Source organism: Oncorhynchus keta, chromosome 10 (genome assembly GCF_023373465.1).
Source record: "Oncorhynchus keta strain PuntledgeMale-10-30-2019 chromosome 10, Oket_V2, whole genome shotgun sequence".
Taxonomy (NCBI): Eukaryota; Metazoa; Chordata; class Actinopteri; order Salmoniformes; family Salmonidae; genus Oncorhynchus; species Oncorhynchus keta.
The window spans coordinates 39,727,600-39,754,517 of NC_068430.1; the positions used below are offsets into that span (position 1 = coordinate 39,727,600).

General features: G+C 43.6%; 3 protein-coding genes across 4 annotated transcripts in view; 1 reads left to right on the forward strand and 2 right to left on the reverse strand.

Annotated features, from left to right (window-relative positions):
- The first annotated feature begins 151 nt into the window (after window positions 1-151).
- LOC118388697 (cathepsin Z-like) lies at window positions 152-4,048 on the forward strand. Its single transcript, XM_035778059.2, has 6 exons — window positions 152-342; window positions 1,476-1,639; window positions 2,206-2,385; window positions 2,532-2,682; window positions 3,050-3,215; window positions 3,450-4,048. Exons 1-6 carry the CDS (start codon window positions 227-229, stop codon window positions 3,573-3,575), a joined length of 903 nt encoding a protein of 300 aa, XP_035633952.1. The 5' UTR covers window positions 152-226; the 3' UTR covers window positions 3,576-4,048.
- On the reverse strand, window positions 3,721-11,182 carry nelfcd (negative elongation factor complex member C/D). 2 transcript variants are annotated; one of them, XM_035778058.2, is made up of 15 exons: window positions 10,975-11,182; window positions 10,664-10,773; window positions 10,472-10,581; window positions 10,188-10,297; window positions 9,882-9,989; window positions 9,640-9,792; window positions 9,093-9,223; window positions 8,558-8,723; window positions 7,675-7,809; window positions 7,319-7,458; window positions 7,071-7,185; window positions 6,499-6,594; window positions 6,248-6,388; window positions 5,964-6,093; window positions 3,721-5,883 (listed from the first exon to the last, which is right to left on the reverse strand). In XM_035778058.2, exons 1-15 carry the CDS (start codon window positions 11,029-11,031, stop codon window positions 5,849-5,851), a joined length of 1,737 nt encoding a protein of 578 aa, XP_035633951.1. In that variant the 5' UTR covers window positions 11,032-11,182; the 3' UTR covers window positions 3,721-5,848. The 2 variants fall into 2 exon arrangements, with proteins under 2 accessions (XP_035633951.1, XP_035633950.1); XM_035778057.2 differs by having other exon boundaries at window positions 10,664-10,776.
- A 644-nt stretch (window positions 11,183-11,826) lies between these two features.
- The window catches only part of LOC118388698 (lysine-specific demethylase 5B-B-like), a 32,776-nt gene continuing 17,684 nt past the window's right edge, over window positions 11,827-26,918 (reverse strand). Inside the window, exons 15-26 of the mRNA XM_035778060.2 lie at window positions 25,784-25,965; window positions 25,280-25,404; window positions 24,815-24,965; window positions 23,411-23,531; window positions 22,123-22,478; window positions 16,864-17,002; window positions 16,380-16,559; window positions 16,058-16,216; window positions 15,252-15,771; window positions 14,910-15,112; window positions 12,892-13,149; window positions 11,827-12,685 (exon numbers count right to left, since the gene is read on the reverse strand). Of these exons, the coding sequence (XP_035633953.1) occupies window positions 12,551-12,685; window positions 12,892-13,149; window positions 14,910-15,112; window positions 15,252-15,771; window positions 16,058-16,216; window positions 16,380-16,559; window positions 16,864-17,002; window positions 22,123-22,478; window positions 23,411-23,531; window positions 24,815-24,965; window positions 25,280-25,404; window positions 25,784-25,965 (2,529 nt within the window). The 3' untranslated portion in view covers window positions 11,827-12,550. The remainder of the gene's footprint in view (window positions 12,686-12,891; window positions 13,150-14,909; window positions 15,113-15,251; window positions 15,772-16,057; window positions 16,217-16,379; window positions 16,560-16,863; window positions 17,003-22,122; window positions 22,479-23,410; window positions 23,532-24,814; window positions 24,966-25,279; window positions 25,405-25,783; window positions 25,966-26,918) is intronic.

Genomic DNA, 26,918 nt, shown 5'->3' on the forward strand with positions numbered 1-26,918 from the left:
ACGGGATGGCGTTTGCGACGTGGTTGTTCGCGTAGGTCGAACTGCAGTTAGCACTGATCTATAAACCACCTCGTGCTGTCTGTAAAACCAGTAATCAATGGCAGGGAAGTATAATCCTTATGACACAAAACTCTGCGCCGCGTTTACGCCTTGTTCAGGTTCGTGGTGAAACAGTATAAAAATCCCAACGAGTTTCGAAGAAGTCATATGACAAATATTTTTCAACATGGCTCGGTCACTGTTGTTATTCGTGTTTATGGTGTCGGGTGTCTTTGCTGGACGCTATTTTAACGAGAAGCAGCCATGCTATAGACCCAAGCTGAACAAGCACAATGGATTCAGGTAACTTTAGCCGTGATGTCTTCCATCACCAAATTTGATATGTCTAGTGATTGTTCTTGAGCTATAAATAGTAACTAGTTGTTGCAACATGATTGTAAAGTATAATGAACTTAGATTTTTTTTTTCCTCCACCGCATTTTTTTGTTTTTATGTTGTACTTTTAGTTTATTTCATATAATCGTAGCCATCTGATATGGGAAGTAGGGCGGCCAGCAGGCGCATGCTTATTTTGTGCCTCTAGTGGTTTAAATCGTTTTTTGTTCTGTGTTCTTGATTTGTTCAGGCGTACTTTGCCTGCATCTTCTGCACGCCATTGATATTATTAGTCAGTCGCTGAGCGAGTTTGTTGTACATAGTACAACCGGGTTAATGGTTCAAATGTTGACAAGTTCCTCCCCTTTAAGACTTAATCAGTGTATTACGGAAGGCGCATCATGGCTTAAGTTTTAAAGCAATCAAAGCCGACGGAGACAATGTTTCTGACTTGTCTGTGGTTAGGATATGACTGTAGTCTGGGCAGACTTTGACCTGTCGTTTAAAGCTTATCATCCCATTTTTCTATTGGGTGCTCACAGTTCTGCCAAGCTCAATCTGGTCCGGTTTTGCATGGGACCTTTCGAGTGCTTAGCTCCTTCATGCTTGCAGAGTTTGAGCCACTCTACATTTAGAACGCTATCTAGGGCCTCCCGAGCAGCGCAGCGGTTTAAGGCACTGCATCAGTGCTTGAGGGGTCACTACAGACCTGGGTTCGATCCCAGGCTGTGTCGCAGCTGACTGGTATATCCATGAGGTGGCGCACAAATTGGCCTAGTTTGCATCGTCTGGGTTTAGGGGAGGGTTTGGCCAGTCATCGTCTCTAGCGACTCCTTGTGGTGGGCTGGGCACATGCATGTTGACTTCGGTTGCCAGCTGTATGGTGTTTCCTCTGATGTCTTTGTGTGGCTGGCTTCCAGGTTAAGCAAGCAGTGCGGCTTGGCGGGTTCGTGTTTTAGAGGATGCATGGCTCTCGACATTCGCCTCTCCCGAGTCCCGTCGCTGCAATTCCTGCACGGACAAGACTAACGACCAATTTATCCCCCCAAAAATAATGATATCTAGAGCACCTTGTACCCTGATGTCATGTCTTTCATCAGGACGATGCCCCGACCCTACGAGTTCCTTGAAGCCAATGAGCTCCCCAAGGCCTGGGACTGGAGGAACATCAACGGCACCAACTACGTCAGTACTACCCGCAACCAGCACATCCCCCAGTACTGTGGCTCCTGCTGGGCACACGGAAGCACCAGCGCCATGGCAGGTAGCCTAACCACCAGCTCGCCGTTCTGCTGTCATCTAATTTGTACAGCTCATAGAAATGAACAAAGCATACAGTTTACATGGTACAAATGGACAAGATGAAGATCGGACTGTAAAATTCTATTTGGCTATGGGTGTCTGCAAATTTTTGATTCTCTATAAGTACACGGTTGCAAAGCTTGGTAATAGCCATTCAAGATGAGATTTACCAATCTAAAGTCATTTAAACTAGATTTTATAACGTAAGTGGAATTGCAATTGTTCAAACATGACTGCCTGTCAGGCATTTAACACATCTGACCCATTTGGGGGTTGGCCTGGCAGGGACGTTTGTGGCAACACCTGACTGTGCAGTTATAGCTTCATGGTTTCCTGTCATTTGGGTTTCCGGTAAATCTGTTTTTAAAATGCAAAGGCAATTTCCTCCTGCTCATACAAGTAATCCTTTATCATAATACAATAACTTCAGAATCCTAGACTTGTCCTTACTAAGTTTGACTTACACATTTGAGCATATTCTGGAACAAGTATTGAATTAACTGGTTGTTGGTGTGCTCCTCTTCCCAGATCGCATAAACATCAAGCGGAAGGGAGCCTGGCCCTCTGCTTATCTGTCAGTCCAAAATGTGGTGGACTGTGGTGAGGCTGGCTCCTGTCATGGAGGTGATCACACTGGGGTGTGGGAGTATGCCAACAAACATGGCATCCCTGACGAGACCTGCAACAACTACCAGGCCATTGATCAGAGTAAGGCCTCAAGATCTTAACTCTCAGCTGAACAGTCACTTCACTTGGTTCAGCAGTCTTTCCCATTATAGACTTGATCACAAAATTAAGATTGTGGTTCATTTGCCATTTCTCCGATTTAACATGTTCTCCATATTGTCTTGCAGCGTGCAAACTGTTCAACCAGTGTGGAACCTGCACCACATTCGGGGTCTGCAACATCATCCAGAACTACACCCTGTGGAAGGTCGCAGACTTCGGACCTGTCAGTGGGAGGGAGAAGATGATGGCTGAGATCTACGCTGGCGGACCGATCAGGTTAGGAACTGGACTTGGTCAACGTGGTGACTGTTTCTCTTCTCATGTGCTCCTCCTGTCGTGACTGTGTATGGATTTGCATGAGAAATAGAGCCAAGTCAGTCAAACGGGCACCTACCACAGTGTCACTTTGCCCATGTCTGCCGTGAAACAAAGTGACCCCATAGTAGCACTATGACTTAGGAAGTTAGTGAAGGAACAATTCATTTTGCTTGTCTGTATGGAGTTGCTGCTTAATGTTCATTGGCTTACTGCAGCCATGCAACTCTGTCCAAGTATTCCCTTTCCCTTCCTGCCCCTCAAAACGTACATACAAACATGGTGTCGCTTTAACTAAATACAGAAGCCTTTTTTTCCCCCTTGGTAGCTGTGGGATCATGGCAACAGACAAGTTGGACGCCTACACAGGAGGCCTGTACTCTGAGTATATACAGGAGCCCTACATCAACCACATTGTGTCCGTTGCCGGCTGGGGCCTGGATGAGAATGGTGTGGAGTTCTGGATCGTCCGCAACTCCTGGGGAGAGCCCTGGGTAAGCTTATCAAATGAACACCATGCATGTCATTTTATATCTGTCTGCAGTGATCTCCTATGGAAACTGCAGCAGAGAATCCTGTTCTGCTACAGAATTACCTTGCGCTCAAGATGCGGCAACAAACCTAGCCTATAGCTTTTCCTGTAGTTGACTTTTCTGTTGCTCATGTACCATCAAGCATATTTATCTAGCTGACACTCCAGATTGAGGAAGTTTATATTTTCTTGCCAGGGAGAGAAGGGCTGGTTGAGGATCGTGACCAGTGCCTACAAGGGAGGAAGTGGCAGTCAGTACAACCTGGCCCTGGAGGAAGACTGCATGTATGGAGATCCCATCGTTCCCAAGAGCTACATGTAGACAACCGGCAGTGGAGCCAACCAGTTTATTTTAAACACAATGCTGTCTATTCTATGCATATCTACAGTTTTCTATGACAATCTCAGGCTACATCGACATTTTAACTGTAAAATCAGGGAAAGGGAATACATTCCATTTTTGTTTTGTGGCAACAAGACATGTGCTTTGCCTTGGGAACAAGTATGACTGCCGATTTGCACAATTAGCCAAAGATCAATGCCAGTAAGCAAACAAATTGCTGTCAATGTTTGCAGGGGTAGCCTTCATCAATTCTGATGCCATATGTCTTTTGTTCGTGATAATTAACTCAAGGATTGTATCAAGGCACTGACTTGTGTGATTTCAGTGCTGACAGAGTTTATTTACATTTCTGTTTGAATGTACAAGTTGAATCATTGACTTAAATGTAACTTATTTAATCTGGGTCTTATTGTTTTTTAAAAATTTAATAAAATTTGAGTTTCAATATGGAAGCTATTGCATTCATTTAAGATTCAACCTGGAACAAAATCAGATTCTTCTAGCGGTTTCTGAAACTTGTGGTATGTCGCTGGTATTTTCTTAAGAATTTGAATCATTCAGGCTATTGACCACATTCCTGAAAGCTAAGAATCTCGACCATGGCTGTGCGTTCTGGTTCCCTCTGACGCAACCTGTGATCAGAAGGGAGTGTCAACTGCAATTTGTCCTCCATAAGAGTAGTTGGATAGCCTTTCAACTCCCCATTTAATCTTGCAACTGTCTGGGTTCGAACCAGGTCTCCTGTATGTCACGACACTGTTAGCCCACAGGGACAATTTTAAAAAGGACCGAATCAGCTTATACAAACTCAGGACATCTGTTTCACAAACACATGTGACCACCCTCCTATTGAAAGTGGCATTTTTCAATTGATAAAAGGGGTGACAATTTAGGCTGAGTCACAGATCCACTACATACTCACTCCACAGCGACCCCCCCAGTGGTTAAACCAGTGCAACGAGACATCCAGTGGCACCATTGTAAGGACATTACGTTTCCTGCTTAGTGAGTTACTTCACGCTGATTCAGCTTTAATTGCGCAAGGGGCGACACTTGACTACCCACCTGCAAAACAAGTCTTCAAGCTCCAGCAAGGTTACTCGTCAAAAGAGCGTGATTTTTGTTTTAAGAACCTTGCCTGAGACCCGATGACATGTTTAGGTTCAAATCTCCGGCAAAGGTAACGTGACTGACTGGGTTTAGCCATTGGTCGTGTGACTTTGACCATCTAAGAAATGATCGGAGACCTGAACATTTGCATTGTCTGGCACACAGGAGACCTGAGTTAGAACTCCAATTAAACTGACGTCTCAGGCATTCTGCAGGCCTGATTAAACCCAGTCAGTTATATTGGTTCTGAGGTCAAAGGGGGTGTAATGCGAGTTGGTTCGATGAACCACACATTTAATGAGTAACCTTGCAGGAGACCTGGTTCAAACCCAGTCAGTCACAAGAGCAAGATTTATTAGGGAGTGGAAAAGCTATCCTTAAGGCATTTCAACTGTATTCTTATGGTGGTTGTGACTCTCCCTTATAAAATCATGAAAATACAAGTTCAATTTATGAATTAAATCAATATCCAAATAATCAGTTGGCACTAAAATCACTTCGTGCACTTTGCAATGTGTTGGCACAAGTGGTGTGTTTGAATCCAGGCCAGATGGAAACTTGTTTTTTATACATTAACTTTCCTTGAACCACCTCAAAGGAAATGATGCAGCATGGTGGAAACTCATTGTCTTGTCGTATAAATACCACTGTACAATTAACTGTTGCTAGGTGCGAAAAACAAATAAAACCAAGATTCTTGTCAAATTGAAAAGGGGAACTAGGAAAACATTTTTCTTTTGAGCAGTCATTTTAACATTTATAAAAATCAAAAGACAATGCAACAGAAAATGGATTTTGAAACCTTGGCACATACCAATGGAAAAAACAGTGAAACCAATGATGGAGCTGCATTGTAAAACAAGTTATCCTCAAACCTCCAGACCCTTATTAACTGTGATAAGCAATGATACACTACAACATCCTTTTAATTCTCAAAGTCATGTGTTTACGCCACATTTGAAGAGAACGCAAAATCGCAGGTCAGTCTATGAAAATGGTCTGCCTCAAAATTGTTCTATTCCTCTTCCACCAGTCCATACAACACGTCAAGGTATGATTGGCTCATAACTGAGGTCACGCCTTCTGCCCCTCCCTGGTATTCCCACTACATCCTCATCCAAGGTGGACCACCAGCATCATTCTCAGTTCATCATGATGAAGTTGGATTTGCAGTGAGCTGAAACAGAGCATAAAGATATTTCAAGTTGGGCAAATTGAAAATATTCAGTCATATAATCAATATGTATAATGACTGACCTATAAACTCAGCCACAGGATCGTGTTCTCCCTCTGTGCGTATTGTGCCAGCGATGCTGTCGTTCTCCAGGATGGGCAGGAACAGCTGGACAAAGTCTGAAGTGTACGGAGGGGCAATCACATCCAACACCTGCAAAAATAAACATTTATATTTTCAATTCCACTACCATTTCCTCAAGCGCAACTACGTTGGACCGACAGACCAACAGTTTCTTTAGAATGTTTCACTTCTCTTTACAATGTGACCTCTTTGACAGTAGTTTCTGGCTCAAAGTGTGCCTTACCTCCGTTACAAAGTAGCGGATGAGAGAGATGTCTGTGTTGAGCTTCTCCAGGCACTTGCGGATGTATCCGACTACAGGCAGCACGTAGCCTCGACTCAGCAGGTGGACCATACGGTCCAACAGGGTCTTCTTCAGTTCCATCTGACAGGGACAACAACACCCATACAGTCAGCTAAGTCATCCACTGAAAGTCTATCGGACAGTTGCATGGGTCCAGATTAAGCCTACGCACAAACACAAAACACACGCACCTGCTCCATGACGTCGAGCTGGGAGTGTTCAGTCTCAAAGAGCTTGATCAGTAGATGGAGGACCTGTGGGTGCAGAAGCTGGTGACAGGTGCTGATCTGGGAAATAAAAACATGATGTTCTCATTACTCTCTGTCCTTAACACCGAATTTGCGTATCAGTCCAAGGCGAGGATTCAATCCGGACCGCAGAAGATCCGTGTTGTAGTGCGGTTGATGTTTAAAAGGTCATTTCCGATTGAGCCGACATCTACAGCGTTTACTCTGCAGTAACGTTGCCATTAAATGATGCATAGCTAAAAAGCGGTGATTGGATTAAAAACCTGGCCCTAGTATTTAACCACCAAAATATTTCCAAGAATGACAGTTAAAAGGCACGATCTGTGTCTGCATCCCAAATGGCACCCTATTCACTATGTAGTGCACTACTTTCGACCAGACACATATGGCAATAGTAGTGCACTATATAGGTAATAGGTTGCCATTAGGGGCTCATTTATTATGTGTAGTGAGTCTACCATAATACCACAACAAAAACATTCTCCCTCAACCAGAGGACAAGCACAAACACCTACCTCGTCCAGAAGTGCCAGGTGGACAGGGGTGTGGTCTGTCTGGAGCTGGAAGTAGCGGGGCTCAGAGACCGTCCAATCAACCCACTTCAGTACCCCCATGGCAACAACTGGGAACCTGGAAATGGACAAAGCGACGATGGTCACCCAAAGGAAGTCTCAATCAACGGTGGTAATCAATTACATTCTTGGAATCCTGTTAGCTACATACAGGAGACCAATGGGTTCATTAGGTTGGCAGCTGGGCTCACCGGATGCACTGGTACAGGGTGCTGAGCTCAGCCACCAGTTCTGTGGCTCCTTTATTCTCATTGCAACACAGGTTATGGACCGTCTCAATGGCCTTGGAGGTGGATTTAAGCTCGTCCTTGTTGATGTTCACTCGCTTGTTCTGTGGATGGACGAGAAGAGAGACACTGTTATCTGGATGTTTTTACTTGAAGAAAAAAAACACACAAAAACATGCATCATTGAATAAAATATTCTCACATACCGGGAAAAAACAAAAACATTTTGAATTTTGCACCTACGTATGAGCAACGAGAGAGAATCTGATAGACTTGCTTGTATGAGGGATTTATGTCAAGGATGTTTTTGTTTCTGGTACCTTTTTCCATGTTTCAACCACACTGGCAGCATAGGCCAGGATGTGAATGTATTTGTGTTTATGGTCCTGGTTGATCTTTGAGCCCGGCTTGAATAGCGACTGCATGAACAGGTCGAGGAACGCAGGCACTCGGATCTGAAGAGACAACAGAAATACTTCACCCACCATCTCAAAAGACAACATCAACAGCTGAAAGACAAGTAATTCTCAGATGTAGCATTCTGGTAAGGCTAGCCTGGTTCCAGATCTGATGGTGCCATCTTGCTAACTCATATTGTTTGTCATCACGTCCAACATGCAAGGCCGTTGAAAATAGTCCCCCGTTGAAAATAGTCCCCCATTGAACTTGGAGAATAGCACCTTATTCCATATGTAGTGCACCACTTTTGATCAAAAGTACTGCACTAGGGTGGCGCAGTGGTCTAAGGCACTGCATCGCAGTGCTAGCTGTGACACCAGAGACTCCGGGTTGGAGGCGCGCTGTGTTAAGAAGCAGTGCGGCTTGGTTGGGTTGCGTTTCGGAGGGTGCATGGCTACAACTCCCGTACGGGCTCCTGGAGAGACGAAGGTCGAGAACCTTCGTCTCTCCCGAGCCCATACGGGAGCTGTAGCGATGAGACAAGACTACTAACAATTGGATATCACGAAAATGGGGATTAAAAAAATACATTTAGAAATGTAAAAAGTACTGCACTATATAGCCCTTCGTACATCAGCTGATATCTCAAAGTTCTGGACAGAAACCCAGCCTAAAACCCCAAACAGCAAGCAATGCAGGTGTAGAAGCACCTGGTGGCCAGTCCTCTTCTGGCTGTGCCGGGGTGGAGATTTGGGGTGCAACCTAGGTTAGAGGTTATAAAGTGTCTGGATGCTCCACACTAACCAGCTCTACGGGAGGTGGGTCCATGCTGCTGAACATCTTGAAGAGCACAGTGATGTCGGCAGGGTTGAGTGCCCCTTTGGACAGCATTGCGCCCAGGGCCTGGCAGGCTCGAGGGTAGGCTGCTGCTGTGCCCAATGCCAGAGTAATCTGACTGGCATCATGGCCCCTGACATTAAAACATCACAAGGAACAGTAAAACACTCAAATTAACTTACGTACTTCAACTACTTTGTTCCCGGAGGAACATATAGCCTGTAATACAATTAGTTACAATCCCATTCACTTGAGTGTGAGACCATCATTTCTGTCTGTTCCACAAAGCTGCTCACTCAATGTTTATTGTAACACTGGATTTTACAAATAATAATAAAATCATTTCACAAAACGTAGGAATCAATTCAATTAAATAATATACATTTCCTCTAATTAGTATGGAATTCTGCCAAGATAGATGACATTTGTCAATGGCCTTTGCTGTCTATAAGAGCCAAGAGCATAAGTGAATGCTGGCAAAATAATGTAGAGGACAGGATACCGTTGATGTGCAGACTTCTGTACTTCCTGGCCGATCCTGCGCATGGCCGACCCCCCCTGCTCCTCCTGAGACATGATGGACATCATGGCCTGGGCAAACAGGTATGTGTGCTCCCCGTGACACACCATCTTCTGTGGAATTCAGAAGAGGAGGAGAGAACAGTTCAGCTCCAAACCAACAGAGACACTCATGCCAAAAGACAGGTAGCCTGTAACATCATGTGGTGTTACCCACGTCCATGCAATTCCATATTACTTAGAGCAATATTGATTGTAGTATCATTTTCAAATTAATCAAAACCTCAAATACATCCCATTTTCAAAACCATCAAACCAAGGATTTGTTCTGAGTGAGAATGATAGATAGGCCTAGATCTTTTCTTGGGAACATAATTCATAAAGCGACTCAGTGTAGGAGTGCTGATCTATAATCAGTATTGCCTTTTTACAACCTAATGAATATAATTATATGGACAGGGGGACCTGATCCTAGATCAGCACTCCTTCTCTACAGGCCCAGAATCTGCATGTGGCTGGGTGAGACTCACAGCGAATTCTGGCAGGTTCTTCTCTAGGTTGTCCTCTCCTCCATCCAGCAGCGTGGCCAGAGAGGTCCTTAGGACCCTGGAGAACACCTCCAGCTGCTGGCATGCTGTCGACACACTGGTGATCTCCCCCTGGTAGCCCGCATCTGAAATGAGCTGAGGACACACACACACAGTCAGCAAGGAGAAGGAACATGGCACTGTTTGACCCATAATTCCATCAACTGCTGGGTGATCATCAGTACTTTGACAGTGAAGTTGAGCATCAGACAGTCAGGGTGGGCCTCGGCCAGCTTGTAGAAAAGGTCTCTCCAGGTGGTGTGGGCGATCATCTGTTCCAGCCAGGCAGGAGTCTGAACAAACACAGACAGATAGGGTTACTCTGTATACTATAGGGTTATGACTATACTCTGAGGGAAACAACAGTAAGAGTGAAAAAATAGAGTAAGAGTGGGACAAAAAAACAGCAGGAAATCAGGAGATCACTTTTCAGCTATCGTTTACGTCCAAAGCATTAGTAGTTTGTCTATCACTGGTGACAGAGATCTCACCTCTCCCTCTACAGTAAAAATGGAGTCTGCCTTCTGGGGGTCAAAGTGCTTGATCAGGAGACTTTTCAAGTGATTCTCTACCCGCTCCTGCACCTGAGCAGGCTCTACACCTGAAATACACAGAAAGATGGGGGGGTGAAACATGTCATTTAGGCTCTCTCTCAAACAGTGTGAGAAACCAAAACACATTTTCAGTGATTGTGGACGAGTCCGGGCCTTGGTCCCGAACAGCCCACTACATAGGGAAATGGGTGCCATTTGCAGCTCAGTCCAGTGTTGTTTACCCATCTGGATGAGCCACTCTGCCAGCAGGTTGACAGTCTGTGCCACAGCAGAGTAGTTCTCCGACAGGAGCTGGATGACATGTTCAGGGGAGCCACCAGCCTGGAAATATCTGTGGAAACGGAAGTCTCTTCAGGAAATGGTTTGACTCTTCATACACTACTAGACACAAATACATTCAATAATGGGTTTACGTTTTGAGGGTGTTGAAGACAGCAGGCTCCATGATGTAATCTCTGCTGGAGAACTTCTGTAGGCAGTCCTCCTGAACTTTCCCATCGTTCTCCCCTTCAACATAGTCGTCCTGCTAGATGGAAGTCACATCACTTCAGCCAAGGAAGGAACATCCTAAGATTGTAGCGATCACCATATACATTTGCGATTTGTCTGTCAAGCAATGAATCAACAGTCAGCAACAATGTAGAGCTAGCTCTCTGAACGCTACCCTTTTGTTGTAAGGTTAACAGTGTACATTCACCAGCTACATTGTAAAGATTATGCTTACATTGCCATCCGGACCATCCCAGTCTCCAATATTCCTTTCGTAATATTCCTCGTCCATGATGACGAGAGAGTGAGTAGCTTTACAATATGAAGCACCCAGCAAGCTATAACAAAGCAAGTATCGATAATATTTTTGAAAACAAAACAATTGCCTCGGGTAAGCTAGCTAGCTAAAGGGGTAGTTTAAAATATATTTATATCCGTCGGATAACTAAAGGTCTGTAGAACATACGCCACCTTGTGGCGCGGCAGAATAAATGCATGTTTATGTAAACAGACAAATGCAGATTAATTCCTGTTGATTTGCCCTCTAAAATAATAAGAATACCTGCGCCTACTTTAACTAGATGCACGACTGAGGGGCAAACCAAAGTAAAAAAATAACGATATGGAACAGTTTTGTTAACCGGTTTTAGGATTCGCTAGGAGAAAACAAAATGGTGGAAAATCGAGTACTGGGGAAATGAATGTCTTGTCTTCACTTGCAGTGGTTAACGAAAATACAGTGGGAATTAAAGTATTTTGATACAAATATGGAACGAAATAGCCCAGCATCATAGCGTGCGCTTAATAACAATACATTTTGAAATATTTGTGTTTATTTGAATGTTAATTGATATTAGGGTTTATTTCAAGTCTTTGGAAGATATCCAATATTTCCTTGAAAGTAATCATGATTCGCCCTCTACACCACTATGGATTATTCTATTAATTCTCAGCCATTATAATCCCATTATGCTTTCTATAATTAAATACCATTCATGTCCATGAGAGAGACAGGTATTAGATGCCTACTTACTAGTAGGCCTAGTTAAGAGTTTGGATTAGCTTCCAAAAATAAAGGACAACATACACTTGTGAGAAAACATGATTTTATTCCTTATGCAAACTGCAACATATGATTCATATTTACCCAAAGAAGGAAAAAAGTCAAACGATACCAGTGGCAGTTAATTCGCACAGTTCCTTATGTTAGCGAGGTTGCAAGTCAAAAACACCACTTTCAACCTACAGCCTAGGAGGGCATTCTATAGGTTCTAGTATAGAACCATTTCTAAGCACAAACATAGCTCAGACGAAAACTGAACTCCTATTAATTAGCAGTTCAGTATTTGCTCAGATAAATAATATTAGCTCTACATGAGAAGAAAATGGTTCACATTTCAGATGCATGTACAAAAACTGGGTTCCAAAAATGTTATCCAATTGATTTATTTTGGTTGAAAAATCCCTGTTGTTGTCTTGTTACACATGGAAGTCAGTCAAGTGAAAAAGTCTTGTTTCCGCCACTTTATTCTCCTTAGTAGACAGTTGGAACCTCATGCAGTACAATCTGCATCATGTCATTGATTGGAAGGATGAAATTGATTGGCTGTAAAGCCAGCCACTATAACAAAATGGTGATGGAAGAGCCTCAATAACTCTGAAAAGCAGTCTGGGCTGGGATCAGGAAGATCAATGAGGAGGAAGTGGGACCAGAGCACAGCGAAGAAAGGAGGTTCACTGGGTGGTTATGCACCCAGAGCTGTGACTTATACTAAAAACTCATGATACTTCAAAACCATTCCTTTTGGTCCTCACTCCCTGGTATGGTCTGGCTGTGTGCAGCTGATACAGATGTAGTCCTCTTTTTCAGCCTGCTCTGCAGACACTCCCACGCAGACCTGATGGAACCACTGCTGGCAGCTTCCGTCACACTGGACCCAATTCACCTGATAAAACGAGAGGGGGAAAGAGACACTGGTCAGATTCTATATTGTTGCTGTATACTCACTTTATACAAATCATACTACATACTATTTTGAATATACTACAATAAGTCTGTTAGTTGATCTCTAAAACAATTTGACACAAGGGGAGGGAAAGCACATTGAAATGACCCACAATATTACGCAGTGGAGGGGGGTGTAATGCTAACCTGTTTCCCCTCTGGCTCTCGGCACCACGGCGCAGCGCACAAGGTGAAGTCTTCATCCGAGTCCGACAGGGAGAGGTCAGAGTGGGTGGCGGTGAGTGAAGAGGTCCCCTTGGCCTCCTGGCTCCTCTCCTTGTTCAACTTGGGCTTCTTCTTGCGGGGCTTCTTGGATTTGTCCTTGCGCTCGGAGCCCTCCTCCCCCATGTGCCGCTTGGTCCTCTTTCCATTCACAGCCTCCTTCTTGGGACAGGCTACTCCATTCTGGTAACAGTAACCACACATGAAGGTCATACACATAATTAGACATAAACATTCTTATGATGGTCCAAAGACCAGCCATGTTGGTCAACCATGATTTGCCAGTGCTGTAGTAATTTATCGGCACTGCATGCGTGTCAACTAGATAGACGGACAGTTTTAGAGGAAATAATCCATAAATGTTTTCAAATTAACCGCCAATATGCCAACATTCCATTCAAACAATGTTGTCAAGCCACAGCCATACACTGGCTGAAATCAGTTGATAGGATTTAGACATGATGTAAATGCAACAAGTACTGATATTGTATCATATAATAGCATTCAGCTTTCCAAGAAAACAACATCCGAGACATTTATGTTCTTTTTACATATATTTATAAAGAAATGTTTATATAAAACCTGTTTACTATAATTCCATTACACAATTTCTGATCCGTCCCATGCCTTTTATTTTCCTGCATAAGTCAGAGGAAATGCCTCTACTGCCCTTCATTCCAATTACACTGGTTTTGGATTTCTCGCTGACCAAGATGGCTGCCATTTCCACCCAGTTATGAAACTTTGACATTTCCCCTCTAGTAATTTAACATTGAACTTGACCAAAAACAATGGAATTGCCATGGAATCTTGTGGGGGAAAGAGCCATGGGGGAATGATCCCGTGTCTCCTCAGAGTACCACAGTACGAGTCATAATACCCAATGGTCCAACGTTTTTCCACCATTCATTTTTCCCCATAGGGGATTTTGGAAACACTTAAAATAAGGTCTGTTTTGTGTAGGCTTAACCTGGTGTGATATTTTGATAATCGTGTATAGTTTTGATAAGTCACCGTGTCCGAGAGAGATTTACATGGTTATCAAAATGTCACGCCAGGCTAAGCCTACACGAAACAGACCTTATTTGAAGTGTTTCTAAAAATTCCCCAAAACTTTTGGAACCATTTTGCTGTTTGACCGCTAGGTTTTATGGGTATTATGACACCTCCACTATGGGGCTCTATGGCACCACAGCAAAATTAGTCTACATTTTGGCTATTCTTTATATGTGTATTTCACACGATGTTGACATAAAAATCTTAGTATAATGCTTGTATGGATGTCAACCCCAACACATTCATGGCATCGTTACTAATCATCTGCATTACAGTTAAAAGTGACTACCATCAACGATTTCTGTATGCTAGCTGTGCTAACCAAGTGATGCGAGCGGGAGTTGGCATTTAGCAGTCACGTCTTCTAGACCTGAAAAGGGACAACTTCTACATGTTATGCAGCGAAAAACAGCCAAATTTAACTTAAGTAAGCACATTGTGGACCTGTAACAATACATAAATCATGACGGATTTGATGAATATCCCCATTGTTAGATCAGCTTTGTTGAATGTGCGCCAATCTGGTCAATGGAATGTCTGCATTCCATTGACTCCTTTACCACATCTATTAGGCTCTCTAAAGTCATGAATGTGATGTTTCGGTTTGAATGTTTGTTTTGTAACTTTGTCATCTTTTAATCATTAGATGTTTGTTTTACCATCGAGGAACACATTGAAAATAAGTTTTAATTCATGCTTTTAAGTGCCATCCTCTGGGATCCAATGCACATCTTGTATTATTTATTACCCAAATAAAATGTAAAAAATGAATGTCAAACTGAAGGACACATTTTCAGAAACTTCATAAATACATCAATATAACCATTATATCAAGTGGTTAGCCTGCTACCTGAACTCTGCCTTAAAGTAGTAGACTAGTATGTTACCTGGTTGTGAGGGGGGCTCCCTCCCTGAGAGTTCTGCTGGTGTTGATCCTGCTCTGCGCTGTGCTGTGGAAAGGGGCTGTCTGTGTGGTGGTGATGGCTGGGGTCCAGTTTAATGAGGGATCTGTACAGCTGCTGGGTCTCAGGTAGAGTCACCTGCAGCAGGAAGCCCTCTACCATCAGCTCCTCCAGCTCAGGGCTCAGTCCTGAAACAAACACCAACTATACGGCTCAACACAGCCCTTTCAGGAATATATATATATATTTAATTTGATAAATATGATAGAAATGTGACTTGTTCTGAGATGTTGGGGTATTAGATGTTGTTCCCAGCCCGACACTGACCCTGCAGAGGAATGCACTGGTGCTCCGTGTAGAACGACATGCTATTTGTTTCCTGAGTCGGAGACGGAGCCCAGGTTGGACTAGACGAGGCCCAGCGCTGATGTGACGTTGTCATAGCCACCCCCTCGGCAGAGGCCTGCTGCACACGGTGCTGCCAGCGGACCGTCCTCTCGATGAGGAAGCGCAGGGCGTCACCCTCAGGCAGCCGCACCCGGATGCGCTGCAGGGAGGCCAGCAGGGGCAGCACCCGGTCAAGAGGGGGTTTCTCCGAGAGTTGGCACTGGGGGCACACCCAGGCCTGGTTGGGCAAGGGGTCCTGGTTAGAGCCTAAGACGCAGCTGCGGTGGAAGGCGTCACGGCAGAGCTCGCACTGCAGCATGGCACCTGACGGAGCCTTGTGGCACACACACACCCTCAATGCCCCGCAGTCACCGGCCAGGAGGAGCTTGGACTCATTGGAGGCCCTAAGGGCCAGCAGACTCTCCATCTCTTTCTGACGTACCTCAGCCAGAGTGGCCATCTACAGAGAGGGGAACCAGCACAGGTTGGCGTGACGCAATACTCACTACATCAACATTCTTGTAACCAAACAGCTACAGTATATGGAATACTGTATCAAACCATACATACATTTAATCATGCACCTTCATATTATGGGTCCTCATATCAATTTAGAGGGGTTCACTGATTGCAATAGCTGGGTGTAGTGGGTATCTTTAGAATATAGTGGAATTTAATGAGTTCAATGGTCTGCGCTTTTGGTTTAAAAAAACATTACGTAGACAGAGAGAGAGAGCAGCACGTACAGCAGAGGCAGAGTCCTTGCTCTCTGAGAGGGCCCTCTCCACATCACTCAGGCAGTCCAGCCTGGCGCTGTTTCTCTCGCTGCACTGGGCCGCATCCTTTGCCCTTTTATACTTTGACTGCTGAGGCCCCGTCCCAGCCTCACACCGGGGGCACAGCACCTAAACACACAAAAGACACCAAGCCAAATCCCAAAAGGCCTCAGGAGTGATTCTAAGAGGAACACCCAGATGGCACACCATTTACTTTATAGTGTACTACTTTTGACAACCCCTAAGTTGTCTGATTATGTGTATTGGCATTAGATTGTTGGAGATGGTTTACCTCCAGCAGGGAGTAAGCAGAGTTCTTCATTAGAAAGGTCTTGGCAGCGCTCTCCTTCCAGGCCTGCACGTCAAACACCAGGGAATCAAGTCGAGCAAGGGGGTCTAGCCAGACTGGGATGGCCTTGGCCCGGGACACCAGGTCAGTCAGGGTATCCAGCACAGGGATACGGCCTCCCAGCTACACACAAACAAACAAAACACAGAAAGACAAGTATATAGATACTCTTATAAGAAGTCTGGCTCTCTTTCCTTCTCTTCTCTCACACTTTTTTCTTTTCAGTCTGGCTAACCAGAAGCAGTTGTATTGTTATTTAAAAAGGTATCAATATAGAATAAAACTATATTCATTTAGAAATGTTTCCAATTACATGGGATAATAAACTAGAATGTAGTGCATTTATTTTGACCAGGGACATTGTCAAAGACATGGCACCTTATTCCCCATGTATTGCACTTTGGGACATAACCTAAAAGGCTCATACCTGTAGGGTCTCTGCCTCCTGAAGCCAGTCTTTAGCCTGGTCCACCGTGTCCCTCAGCAGCAGACAGTTGGGAAGATAGGCAGGGATACTAGCCACCTCCTTCAGAGCTTCCACAAGAGTTTCCACACAGTGACGCGGCCTGGAGATAATAGAAGCTCGGTTTAATAACAAAAAAATATGCACAGTACTGCTTTTATCTTCAGTGTCATGTTCTGTCAAGACCTTTTCATATATTCCTCAAACCAGGTGGAACAAATGAGTCACTCATTTCCCAGTTCATATGGCTCTACAGTAGTCACTTATCACATTAGCACTAAGGAGTTCTCTTTTCAGACGAGTTGAAATCTGACTAAACCGAGACAACTTTGAAGCAATGTTGCTTATAAAACAGTGGAATTAGTGCTCAGTATACCATGTTACTCTATTCAAAACGTTGACTGAAGTTCAGTTGTCAATAAACAACCTTATTGTCCAAGATGTCTCACTTTAGGCCAGTTTACCCTAATGGCTATGGGCCCATGCTCTGTTACTAGCATCTGTGTAAACTGTGGCGTAATCCAGCAGAGCAGAGCAGAGCACTATCCCAACCCACTGATCCAGTTAAAACACCAGGAAGCAGCTTTCAACTCCAAAATGCAAACCTTGCACTTTTCACTCTCTGCTGGCTGAACTTCGAAGCAGCTTTTGCAAGCAAGGTGTCAGTGCTATTTATGTACCATTTCAGTGTGCCTTATTTAGTTTTACGAGTCTCAATCAATTTTATTTAACTTGTTTTGTGTATCTCGTAGCCATTTCCTAATGAAAACATTTATATTTCTCTACAACTGAAGGGGGGCTGAAATGACTGATTTAGCCTCGGTTTCAAACAGTCTCATTAGGAAGACTGAGAACAATATTTCGGTCTTAGGGGCATAATTTGCAGTGGGTGTCTTGTGTATGTTCGAACGTGGGAAGCGTTTGTACATTCACTCTGCCAAAACAGTTAGTCACTCAACCTTCTATACAACTTGAAACAGTTTAACCAGGTCCCATATCCACAACATTTGTCAGAGTAGAAAATTGGTCATAAGTACAGAGAAGAGACACTTTACTCTTATGGGTAAAATATAAAAACTATGCACGAAGCCTCTAGTAATAAGGAGTCCCACCTACTCCACAGATATTTAAGAGAGCTGTCCTAACCAGTTAAGAGCTACCAGCAGGTGTCTTGATTATTGAAAAGGGAAGCAAGTCAGTGGTTCCTGCGCAACATACATGCAATTGCTTTGGAGCTGAAAGAATGTTTTGATATTTCTATATGATCAACTCATAAATAATACAGACCTACATGCAACAGTATCTCTTGCGCTTTTGACAAAGATTTGACATATGCCTAAATAGTGGTTATAACTAGGCTAATAAATCATTACATTTTTATTTTGATTATTTCATTAATTTACATCATGTTATTTCAAGTTATCACTTTGGAGCGTATTATCACATTGTTAAAAAAGATGGCCAAATTGCTATACACTTAAATTGGCCAATTGACAGCATCAAGGGCCTGTGTGTTCGGGAATTAATGATAGACCTTTCAAAATGTTTTATGCAACATTATCGGCAAGTAACTTATTGCCTACTGTGCCATAAGTGATTTAACGTGCCGTGTGTTGATGCAACGGTAATATGAACAAAATTCCACTTCTGGGTGATTCTATGAAATTGGTCAATCGGTTTTAAAACCAAAATGTATTAGTCATCCTTTAACATTATAAGTCGACATAAATTACATCTTAATGCCTTTTTACAACAAAACATTTTTAAAAAGTGTTTGTACTGCCTGATAATATTAAAAATATTTTGATTAGTAACAATTTACTTTACACAACTGTTTAACACCAGTGACCAGTAACATTTACAGCAGTGACAACTATGCAGACAAGGTGGCATAGCTAAGATGGCAACCACACTTAACACTAGAACCGCCAAGACTATCAATCTCACCGTTTTCAATTTGTAATTTCAATAAAAACCTTGAACCCACCTGTACCTGACTTTTTCGAAATGTGTTTTTACACCATCAGTACTTTGAGATAAATATCATAAGATAAAACTTTTCGCATTTCATCCTTAAAAAAAGCGCACGACAATCAAAATGACTGTATGCATATTTAACATTAGAATAGTTGGGCCTCGACGAGTACCAATAGTCACCAGTCTAATAAATCCATTTAATATACAATCAAAAACATACATTATTATTTGGTTTAGAATGGTCATAAAAAAACACATGATACCGTTACGTTCCCCAGCAAGAAAACCAAAAATGTCACTCAAACAGAAGGGGGAACTAACAAAGGTTCATTGACCAACAACCAAAATGAAAAACATGACTAGCAACAACAACTGGAACCTAAAAAAGATACTCACCATGTGTACCCACTAAATTTTCCCAAGACGCAAATAAAAGAACCCACACCAAAATTAAATACAGGAAGAAAACCAAATAAGTGAAGCAAAACAAAAAAAAAAACAGGGAAAACAGATTAAGGATTGTTTTTCTAGAAATCAAAATGGGGAGAACCAACTAAAGGTGTCAGTGCATGCTCGGAGTTTGTGTACTGGTAATCTGTCTAGCACTGCGGCCTTATGAATGTTTAAAAAGGTCCTGCCCATGTTGGCTATGAAGAGCATGATCACAGAGTCGTCCAGAACAGCTGGTGCTCTCATGCATAGTTTAGTGTTTCTAGCCTCGAAGCGCACATAAAAGGTATTTAGCTTTTCTGGTAGGTTCGCATCAACTGGACAGCTCGCAGCTGGGTTTCCCCTTTGTAATCTGTGATAGTTTGCAAGCCCTGCCACATCCGACAAGCATCAGAGCCAGTGTAGTAGGACTCGATCTTGGTCCCGTGTTGACACGTCACCCATTTGATGGTTCATCTGAGGTCGTAGAGGGATTTCTTATAAGCGTCCCGATTAGTGTTCCGCTCCTTGAAAGCGACAGCTCTAGCCTTTAGTGCAGTGTGGATGTTGCCTGTAATCCATGGCTTCTGGTTGGGATATGTACATATGTGGGGACAATGTCATCGATGCACTTATTAATAAAGTGACAGATGTGGTAAACTCCACAATGCCGTCGGATGAATCCCAGAACATATTCCAGTCTGTGCTAGTGAAAGAGTCCAGTAGTTTAGCATCTGCTTCATCGGACCACTTCTGTATTGAGCGCGTCACTGGTACTTCCTGTTTGAGTTTTGGTTGTAAATCAGGAGTATAGAGTTGGTCAGATTCGCAAAATGTATGGCAAGGGAGAGTTTTGTATGTGCGTGTGTGTAGTAAAAGGTGATCTAAAGTTTTTTTTTCGCCTTAGTTGCACGTGACATGGCAAAACGGTTTTTTTTTTTTCCTGCATTAAAGTGACCGGCCACTAGGAGAGCATTTTCCTGTTTGTTTATGGCCCTAGACAGCTCATTGAGTGCGGTCTCAGTGCCAGCATCAGTTTGTGGTGGTAAATACACTGCTACCAAATAAAACAAAAAAATAGTAGGCATCTACCAAACCCAGATTCATCTGTCGTACTACTAGATGCGTGATTCATTACTCCAGAGAAAGCGCTTCCACTGCTCCAGAGTCCAATGGTGGCGAGCTTTACGCCACTCCGGCCAATGCTTGGCATTGCGTATGGGATCTTAGGCTTGTGTGCTGCTGCTCGACCATGGAAACCCATTTCATGAAGCTCCCGAACAGTTATCGTGCTGACGTTGCTGCTAAAGGCAGTTTAGAACTAGGTAGTCAGTGTTGCAGTCGATTTTTACGCACTACAGCACTCACCGGTCCTGTTCTGTGAGCTTGTGTGGCCTACCACTTCGCAGCTGAGCCATTGTTGCTCCTAGACATTTACACTTCACAGTAACTGCACTTAGTTGACCGGGGCAGCTCTAGCAGGGAGGAAATTTGACAAACTGACTTGTTGGAAAAGGGGCATCCTATAATCAGCATAAAAAATAATTTTAAAAAACACAAAATAGTACAATTGGCCAGGAGACCATAAAACTGCCACCATTCCCTCCGGCGCCATTATGGAGCTGCCCAACCCAAGGAAATCTGTTACATACTAGATTCCTTACATCTCGCACATCTCCATTTTAGACGATGCCGACTTTATGACCAAAATGATTCTATTTACACAGGAATAAATCTTTGACTTATAGCGATGCCACATTGGCTGTCTTCAACCAGAGAAGTTGGTTTTTCAGTTCAGTTGCGCTTGAAAAATGTTTTATTACTCAAGTCAGGAAAGACATTTACAGCCCTGTCTCAGGTTGACTCCTACTACAGCTAGGAGTCTACAGCCCTGTCTCAGGGCAAGAGTTTTCCATGTACATTGTTTCATGTAGAATAGAACCACTACAAACACCTCTTTCTATGACAGACTGACCAGGTAAAAGCTATGATCCCTTATTGATGTCATTTGTTAAATCTACTTCAGTGTAGATGAAGGGGAGGAGATGGACATGGATTGTGTATGTGTACCATTCAGAGGGTGAATGGGCAAGACAAAAGATTTAAGTCCCTTTGAACAGAGTATGGTAGTAGGTGTCAGGCGGACCAGTGTGTGTCTCATGAACTTCAAATTTTCTGGGTTTTTCACACTCAACAGTTTCCCATGTGTATCAAGAATGGTCCCCCACCCAAAGGACATCCAGCCAACTTGACAATTGTAGGAAGCATTGGCGTCAACTTGGACCAGCATTCCAATGGAACGCTTTCGACAACTTGTGGAGTCCATGCCCCGACGAATTCATGATGTTGAGGGCAAAAGGGTGTGCAACTCAATATTAATAGTGTCCCTAATGTTAGGTACACTCAGTGTATATAAACCCTGGATTGCTGATGCTATGTATTGGCTATTGAGTGGCTGAATGGAATTCTACAGTATTTCAATTAAATGTTAAGGACAAAATTACATGCATTTAAGTATTTTTTGTAGTAGTGGGGACAGTAATAGTAATCTCTAAAAATGATACTTTAAGGAAAACATTTATATATTAAGCTCACATAATATAATGTAAAAATGTATGCATTAAGGTCTGTAATAGAATAATGTAGACATTAATAAAGGCATTTCTGTAGCTTCCAAAATAATTTCTAAAATGGTGATGAGTGACAAGACGTGGCTTAAACACAGCGCCCCCTATCAGTCATCTAGTGTATATATAAATCATTGCATATTCAGTTACAGTACTGTCTAAGCCACTCGCCTCCTCGTCTGCCTCTCACCTAGCCTCCATGAGGCGGAGTGCCCGCTCCTCCCAGTGCTCCGATATGGTAAGCAGCTCCTGCAGGCGGGCCATAGCCCTCTCCACTGAGCCGTGTGGGGCCAGGCCCACCCCCTGGTCTATCAGCCTCCGCATGGTGTCCAGACATAGGCTGTGTGGCCGGACACTGGCCCCCTTAACCCCGTCTAGCCAGCGGGCCTGCTCCAGCCTCTCCCTGAGCAGGGCCAGCTGGGGAAGTTCCACATCCAGGCCCAAGCTCAGGTCCAGCAGGCCCTGCAGCGCCACTGGGCTGGGGGCCTCGTCAGAGAGGAGCTGCTCACTGCTCTGCTGGAAGTCATCCACACGAGTCAGCAGGTCCTGGGGGGAAATACAAGCAGGTTAAAGCGCTAATCAATTAAAGTTGTTTTTCAGTGTTCTCCTGGTCCTAAAAGACTACGGTGGCTTGTCGGTAGGCTTTTGTCCCAGCCTAGTGTCACATCAAGTAATCAATCAACTCATCAAGACTGCTTAGCTGAGTCAGGTGTGTTAGTGAAGTGAGAAACAAAGTACTTGTCTTGTTACTGTGGTGGTAATAGGTCCTCCGGCCCCAATCACCAAGCATTTACTTTAATGTCATTTAACTAACATGCTGACCAAACCGCTCGCACGTGCGTGTGCCATCGTTCGCATGTTGATTTTGTCCACCCACACCAGACATGATCAGGACACTCAGGTTGAAATATCAAAACTCTGAACCAACTACATTAATATGGGGACAGGTCAAAAAGCATTAAAAACCTTCATGGTGATTTAGCTAGATAGCTTGCTGTTAGTAGCTAATTTGTCTTAGGATATAAACATTGGGTTGTTATTTTATCTGAAATGCACAAGGTCCTCTACTCCGACAATTAATCTAGAGATAAAAGGGTAAACAGATAGTTTCTTGTAATCTCTCCTCCTTCAGGCTTCTTTTTTGGACTTTATATGATGGTTGGCATCCAACTTTAAGGTGCATTACCACCACCAACTGGACTGGAGTGTGGATCTCAGTTCATCTTTCAATCACCCACATGGGTATATGCCCCTAAAAACTAATGAGGAGATGTGAGGTGGGACTTGCAGCGCTTCAAAAGTCACATATAGAACCAAGTTCTACTTTAGCGCCTGGCTACGCAGACGCTCGTTGACGCGCGCGAGCATTGTGGGTGCAATGATTGAATAACATGTATGTGTACATTTACTTTTGGTGTGGTCAGCATGTAAGGTAATTAAGTCAACCATATATCAAGAAAGACCTTCCTAACGCCTACCTTAAGTAAGGGGGCCTGGCGGATGCTGCAGGGCAGGTTGTGCAGCTGCCTGACAAATGACCTGAGCTCCTCCACTGTCAGCAGGTTCTGGCTCTGGGACTTCCTTCCACCTGAACGATACCTGACAACAACACACTAGATCAGAGACACGGCTAACATTCAGGGCACACAAGCTGGAATACATTTTCACTAAACCACATTTGCTCTGCGATAGATTTGTGTCCTGTCCAGGGCGTGTACTTGTACATCAAGCTGCATTTGGCTCCTACCCTATAAGCTGTTCTGGCTTTGCAGGCCAAGGCTTGCGCAAGGCTACTTACTTATGTTATTGCTTTCAGAATTAGCTATCATTTGGCTAACTATGTGGCTAAGAATACAAGAATCAGGTATGGTAAAGGATGTTAACTAGGAATGCACAATATAAAATCGGTAAGCATATCGGACGATATTTGCTAAAAATGCCAACATCGGCATGGGCCCGATATCTAGTTTAACGCTAATGTGCATACCTATATAACGTAGGTAGATGAAAAATACTGAGCTACATGTGCAACACAGCATTCCTAACCTAGCCCACAATGTCTGCTGTGTGGATCTATTTAAGTTTCAAAAGGAAGATAACAAAAAGGCCATATGCAACGTTTGTGCTGCTATTATTTCCAGAGGACAGGAGAAAGTGAAATCTTTCAATACCACAAACCGAATTACTCATTTTAAATTGCATTACCCCCAGACGTTCGGCGACTACTTAGAACAAAAAAAAAACTAAGCTCACACTTCCAACAAGTTCAAGTCGAGCAGTCCTTTGAAAGAGTAACAATATTTCAGCGAGACAACTCAAAGGCGAAAACCATTAACGCCAAGATAAATGGTATTCATTGCCCTTGACAATAAACTGTTCTCTGTCGTGGAGGACATTGTAATTTCGGTTCATCCCTAATTTTAACATTAGAAAGCATTTTAAAATGGTTCTCCCGAGTGGTGCAGTGTTTTCACGCAGTCGTCAGTTCAACTGGGTTTCCTCCGACAAATTGGTCTGGCTGGCTTCCGGGATAATGGGCAGGTGTTAAGAAGCGCGGTTTGGCGGGTCATGTTTCGGAGGATGCATGACTCGACCTTCAACTCCCGAGCCAATTGGGGAGTTGCAGCGACGAGACAAGATCGAAATTTGGGAGAAAAAGGGGGTAACATCTTTTTATTAGAAAAAAAGCATGATAATACAATAATATAAATATATATATGCCATTTAGCAGACGCTTTTATCCAAAGCGACTTACAGTCATGTGTGCATACATTCTACGTATGGGTGGTCCCGGGAATCGAACCCACTACCCTGGCGTTACAAGCGCCATGCTCTACCAACTGTGCTACAGAAGGACAGTTGTTTATACGCACGCAGCCTACCTGGTCTGTCTCTTCCCAATGAGTAGCTGCTGGGCCACCACAGCACACTTCTCAGCATCCAGGGTGACTGTGCGGAGCTGCCGCAGCAGGTCACTCTGAGGGAACCGCTTCACCTCTGCCTCCACCACCAGGGAGCGCAGCTCTTCCAACCCTGAACACACATAAATAAACCAACATGGCTTTAAACACAGTCATCAATGCATTCAAAGAATCACGGTCCAATGATCAAGTAAGCTGTACAATTAGCAGAGGGTAGAGAATAATCTATTTTAAACTATTCTGGTATTCTGTGTGCATCCTTAGACAAAGACAAAACATTCCATGAAACATTTAAGAACATCTGGTCTTCTTTGGGTTATGCAAATAAGCAACCAAAACATTTAGCGTTTTATTACATAAGGAATCATTTGAATTACAAAAGATGCCTGAACCCAAAGAGGTATCCTACTTAGGGTTACAACTTACCACTTTTCTTGTCTTGTTTGGCCTCCAGGATGTCACTGACATGGGAGACCCAGTATGTGTAGGACTCAGCACGCAGAGTGACTGCTTCCATCATAGGGTAGAGCTCAGCCATGGTAAACCTGTAGCTGTAGACCAAGACACAGGTCTAGTGTGTTTCTGAGGACTAATCCTGGCTGAGTAACAGCTGTCACAATTGGTGATTTTTCTAGCCAGCTGACCCATATCTTTTTAGTGTTTCGTCTTTATCAGAAGGTCTAGGCCTTTAGATGTTTCAATGCTGCGCACTCCAACTTTGACCCTTACTTTAAGTTGACACGTTCTTAAAAAGGGGCATTTTAGTTGAGAACATTTTTTAAATAAATTTGTGCATGGGATCTGTAAATTTGCATTTGAGCTGTTGGCTACGGGTTTCTGTAAAACACGGGATGTACATAATGAGGGGGACATGATGTATATTAACATTATGTGGCCATTTAGAACTAACTTGGCTGTGGATTGACTTACTTGAGTGTGAGTTCGCTGGAGGTGCAGGAGCAAAGGTCGTGGGCATGGTGCAGACACACCAGCTGGCCGGGGCTGCAGGGACAGGTGAGGGCAGACAGGTAGCAGGTGGTCCTGCATTTGGAACACTGGCGCTCCTCGTCTGGCAGCAGGTCGTACTCCGCCTGCTGGGTACGCTGCACGCCCTGGGAACACAGATACGGTCATCAACACACACCCACAGATTAGTAGTGTCAGAGATCACACACAGACACCCACACCTAGAGCCATACTAGGAGGAGAGACAGGGATGACCCCGGGCACATAGACACATGTGGAGGAAAGATAACTGTGGCCATTTCAAATCAAATTGTATTGGTCGCATACACATATTTAGCAGATGTTATTGCAAGTGTAGCGAAACGGTGCAGTAATCTAATACACAACTCTAAAAAAGTTAAAGAATGGAATTAAGAAATATTAGGAAGAGCAATGTCAAGAGTATAAATAAATGGGATGTATAGACATTATGGATAGAATAATATATGTAGAGCAATAAATAGTTCAATTGGATAGGACTAGAATAGAGTATATACAGTGCATTCAGAAAGTACTCAGACCCCTTCTTTCCCCACATTTTGCTACATTACAGCCTTATTCTAAAATGGATTAAATCTACACACAACACCCCATAATGAAAAAGCCAAAACAGGATTAGACATGTTTGCAAATGTATAAAAAATTAAAAACGGAAATATTACATTTACATAAGTATTCAGACCCTTCACTAGGTACTTTGTTGAAGCACCTTTGTCAGCGATTATAACCTCAAGTCTTTTAGGGTATGACACTACAAGCTTGGCACACGTGTATTTGGGGAGTTTCTCCCATTCTTCTCTGCAGACCCTCAAGCTCTGTCAGTTTGGATGGGGAGTGTCGCTGCACAGCTATTTTCAGGTATCGCCAGAGATGTTCGATCGGGTTCAAGTCCAGGCTCCGGCTGGGTCACTCAAGGACATTGAGACTTGTCCCGAAGCCACTCCCTGCGTCGTCTTGGCTTTGCGGTTAGGGTCGTTGTCCTGTTGGAAGGTGAACCTTGACCTAAGTCTGAGGTCCTGAGCAGGATTGCATCAAGGATCTCTGTACTTTGCTCCGTTCA

Excerpts from the sequence above, each read along its gene's own strand:
- LOC118388697 (XM_035778059.2), top strand. The coding sequence starts at position 227 with ATGGCTCGGTCACTGTTGTTATTCGTGTTTATGGTGTCGGGTGTCTTT. Across the intron at positions 343-1,475 it reads AACAAGCACAATGGATTCAG|GACGATGCCCCGACCCTACG; the intron begins GTAACTTTAGCC and ends GTCTTTCATCAG. Across the intron at positions 1,640-2,205 it reads AAGCACCAGCGCCATGGCAG|ATCGCATAAACATCAAGCGG; the intron begins GTAGCCTAACCA and ends TCCTCTTCCCAG.
- nelfcd (XM_035778057.2), bottom strand. The coding sequence starts at position 11,031 with ATGGACGAGGAATATTACGAAAGGAATATTGGAGACTGGGATGGTCCG. Across the intron at positions 9,224-9,639 it reads AGAACCTGCCAGAATTCGCT|AAGATGGTGTGTCACGGGGA; the intron begins GTGAGTCTCACC and ends TGAATTCCACAG. Across the intron at positions 7,810-8,557 it reads ACCCACCTCCCGTAGAGCTG|ATCCGAGTGCCTGCGTTCCT; the intron begins GTTAGTGTGGAG and ends TTGTCTCTTCAG.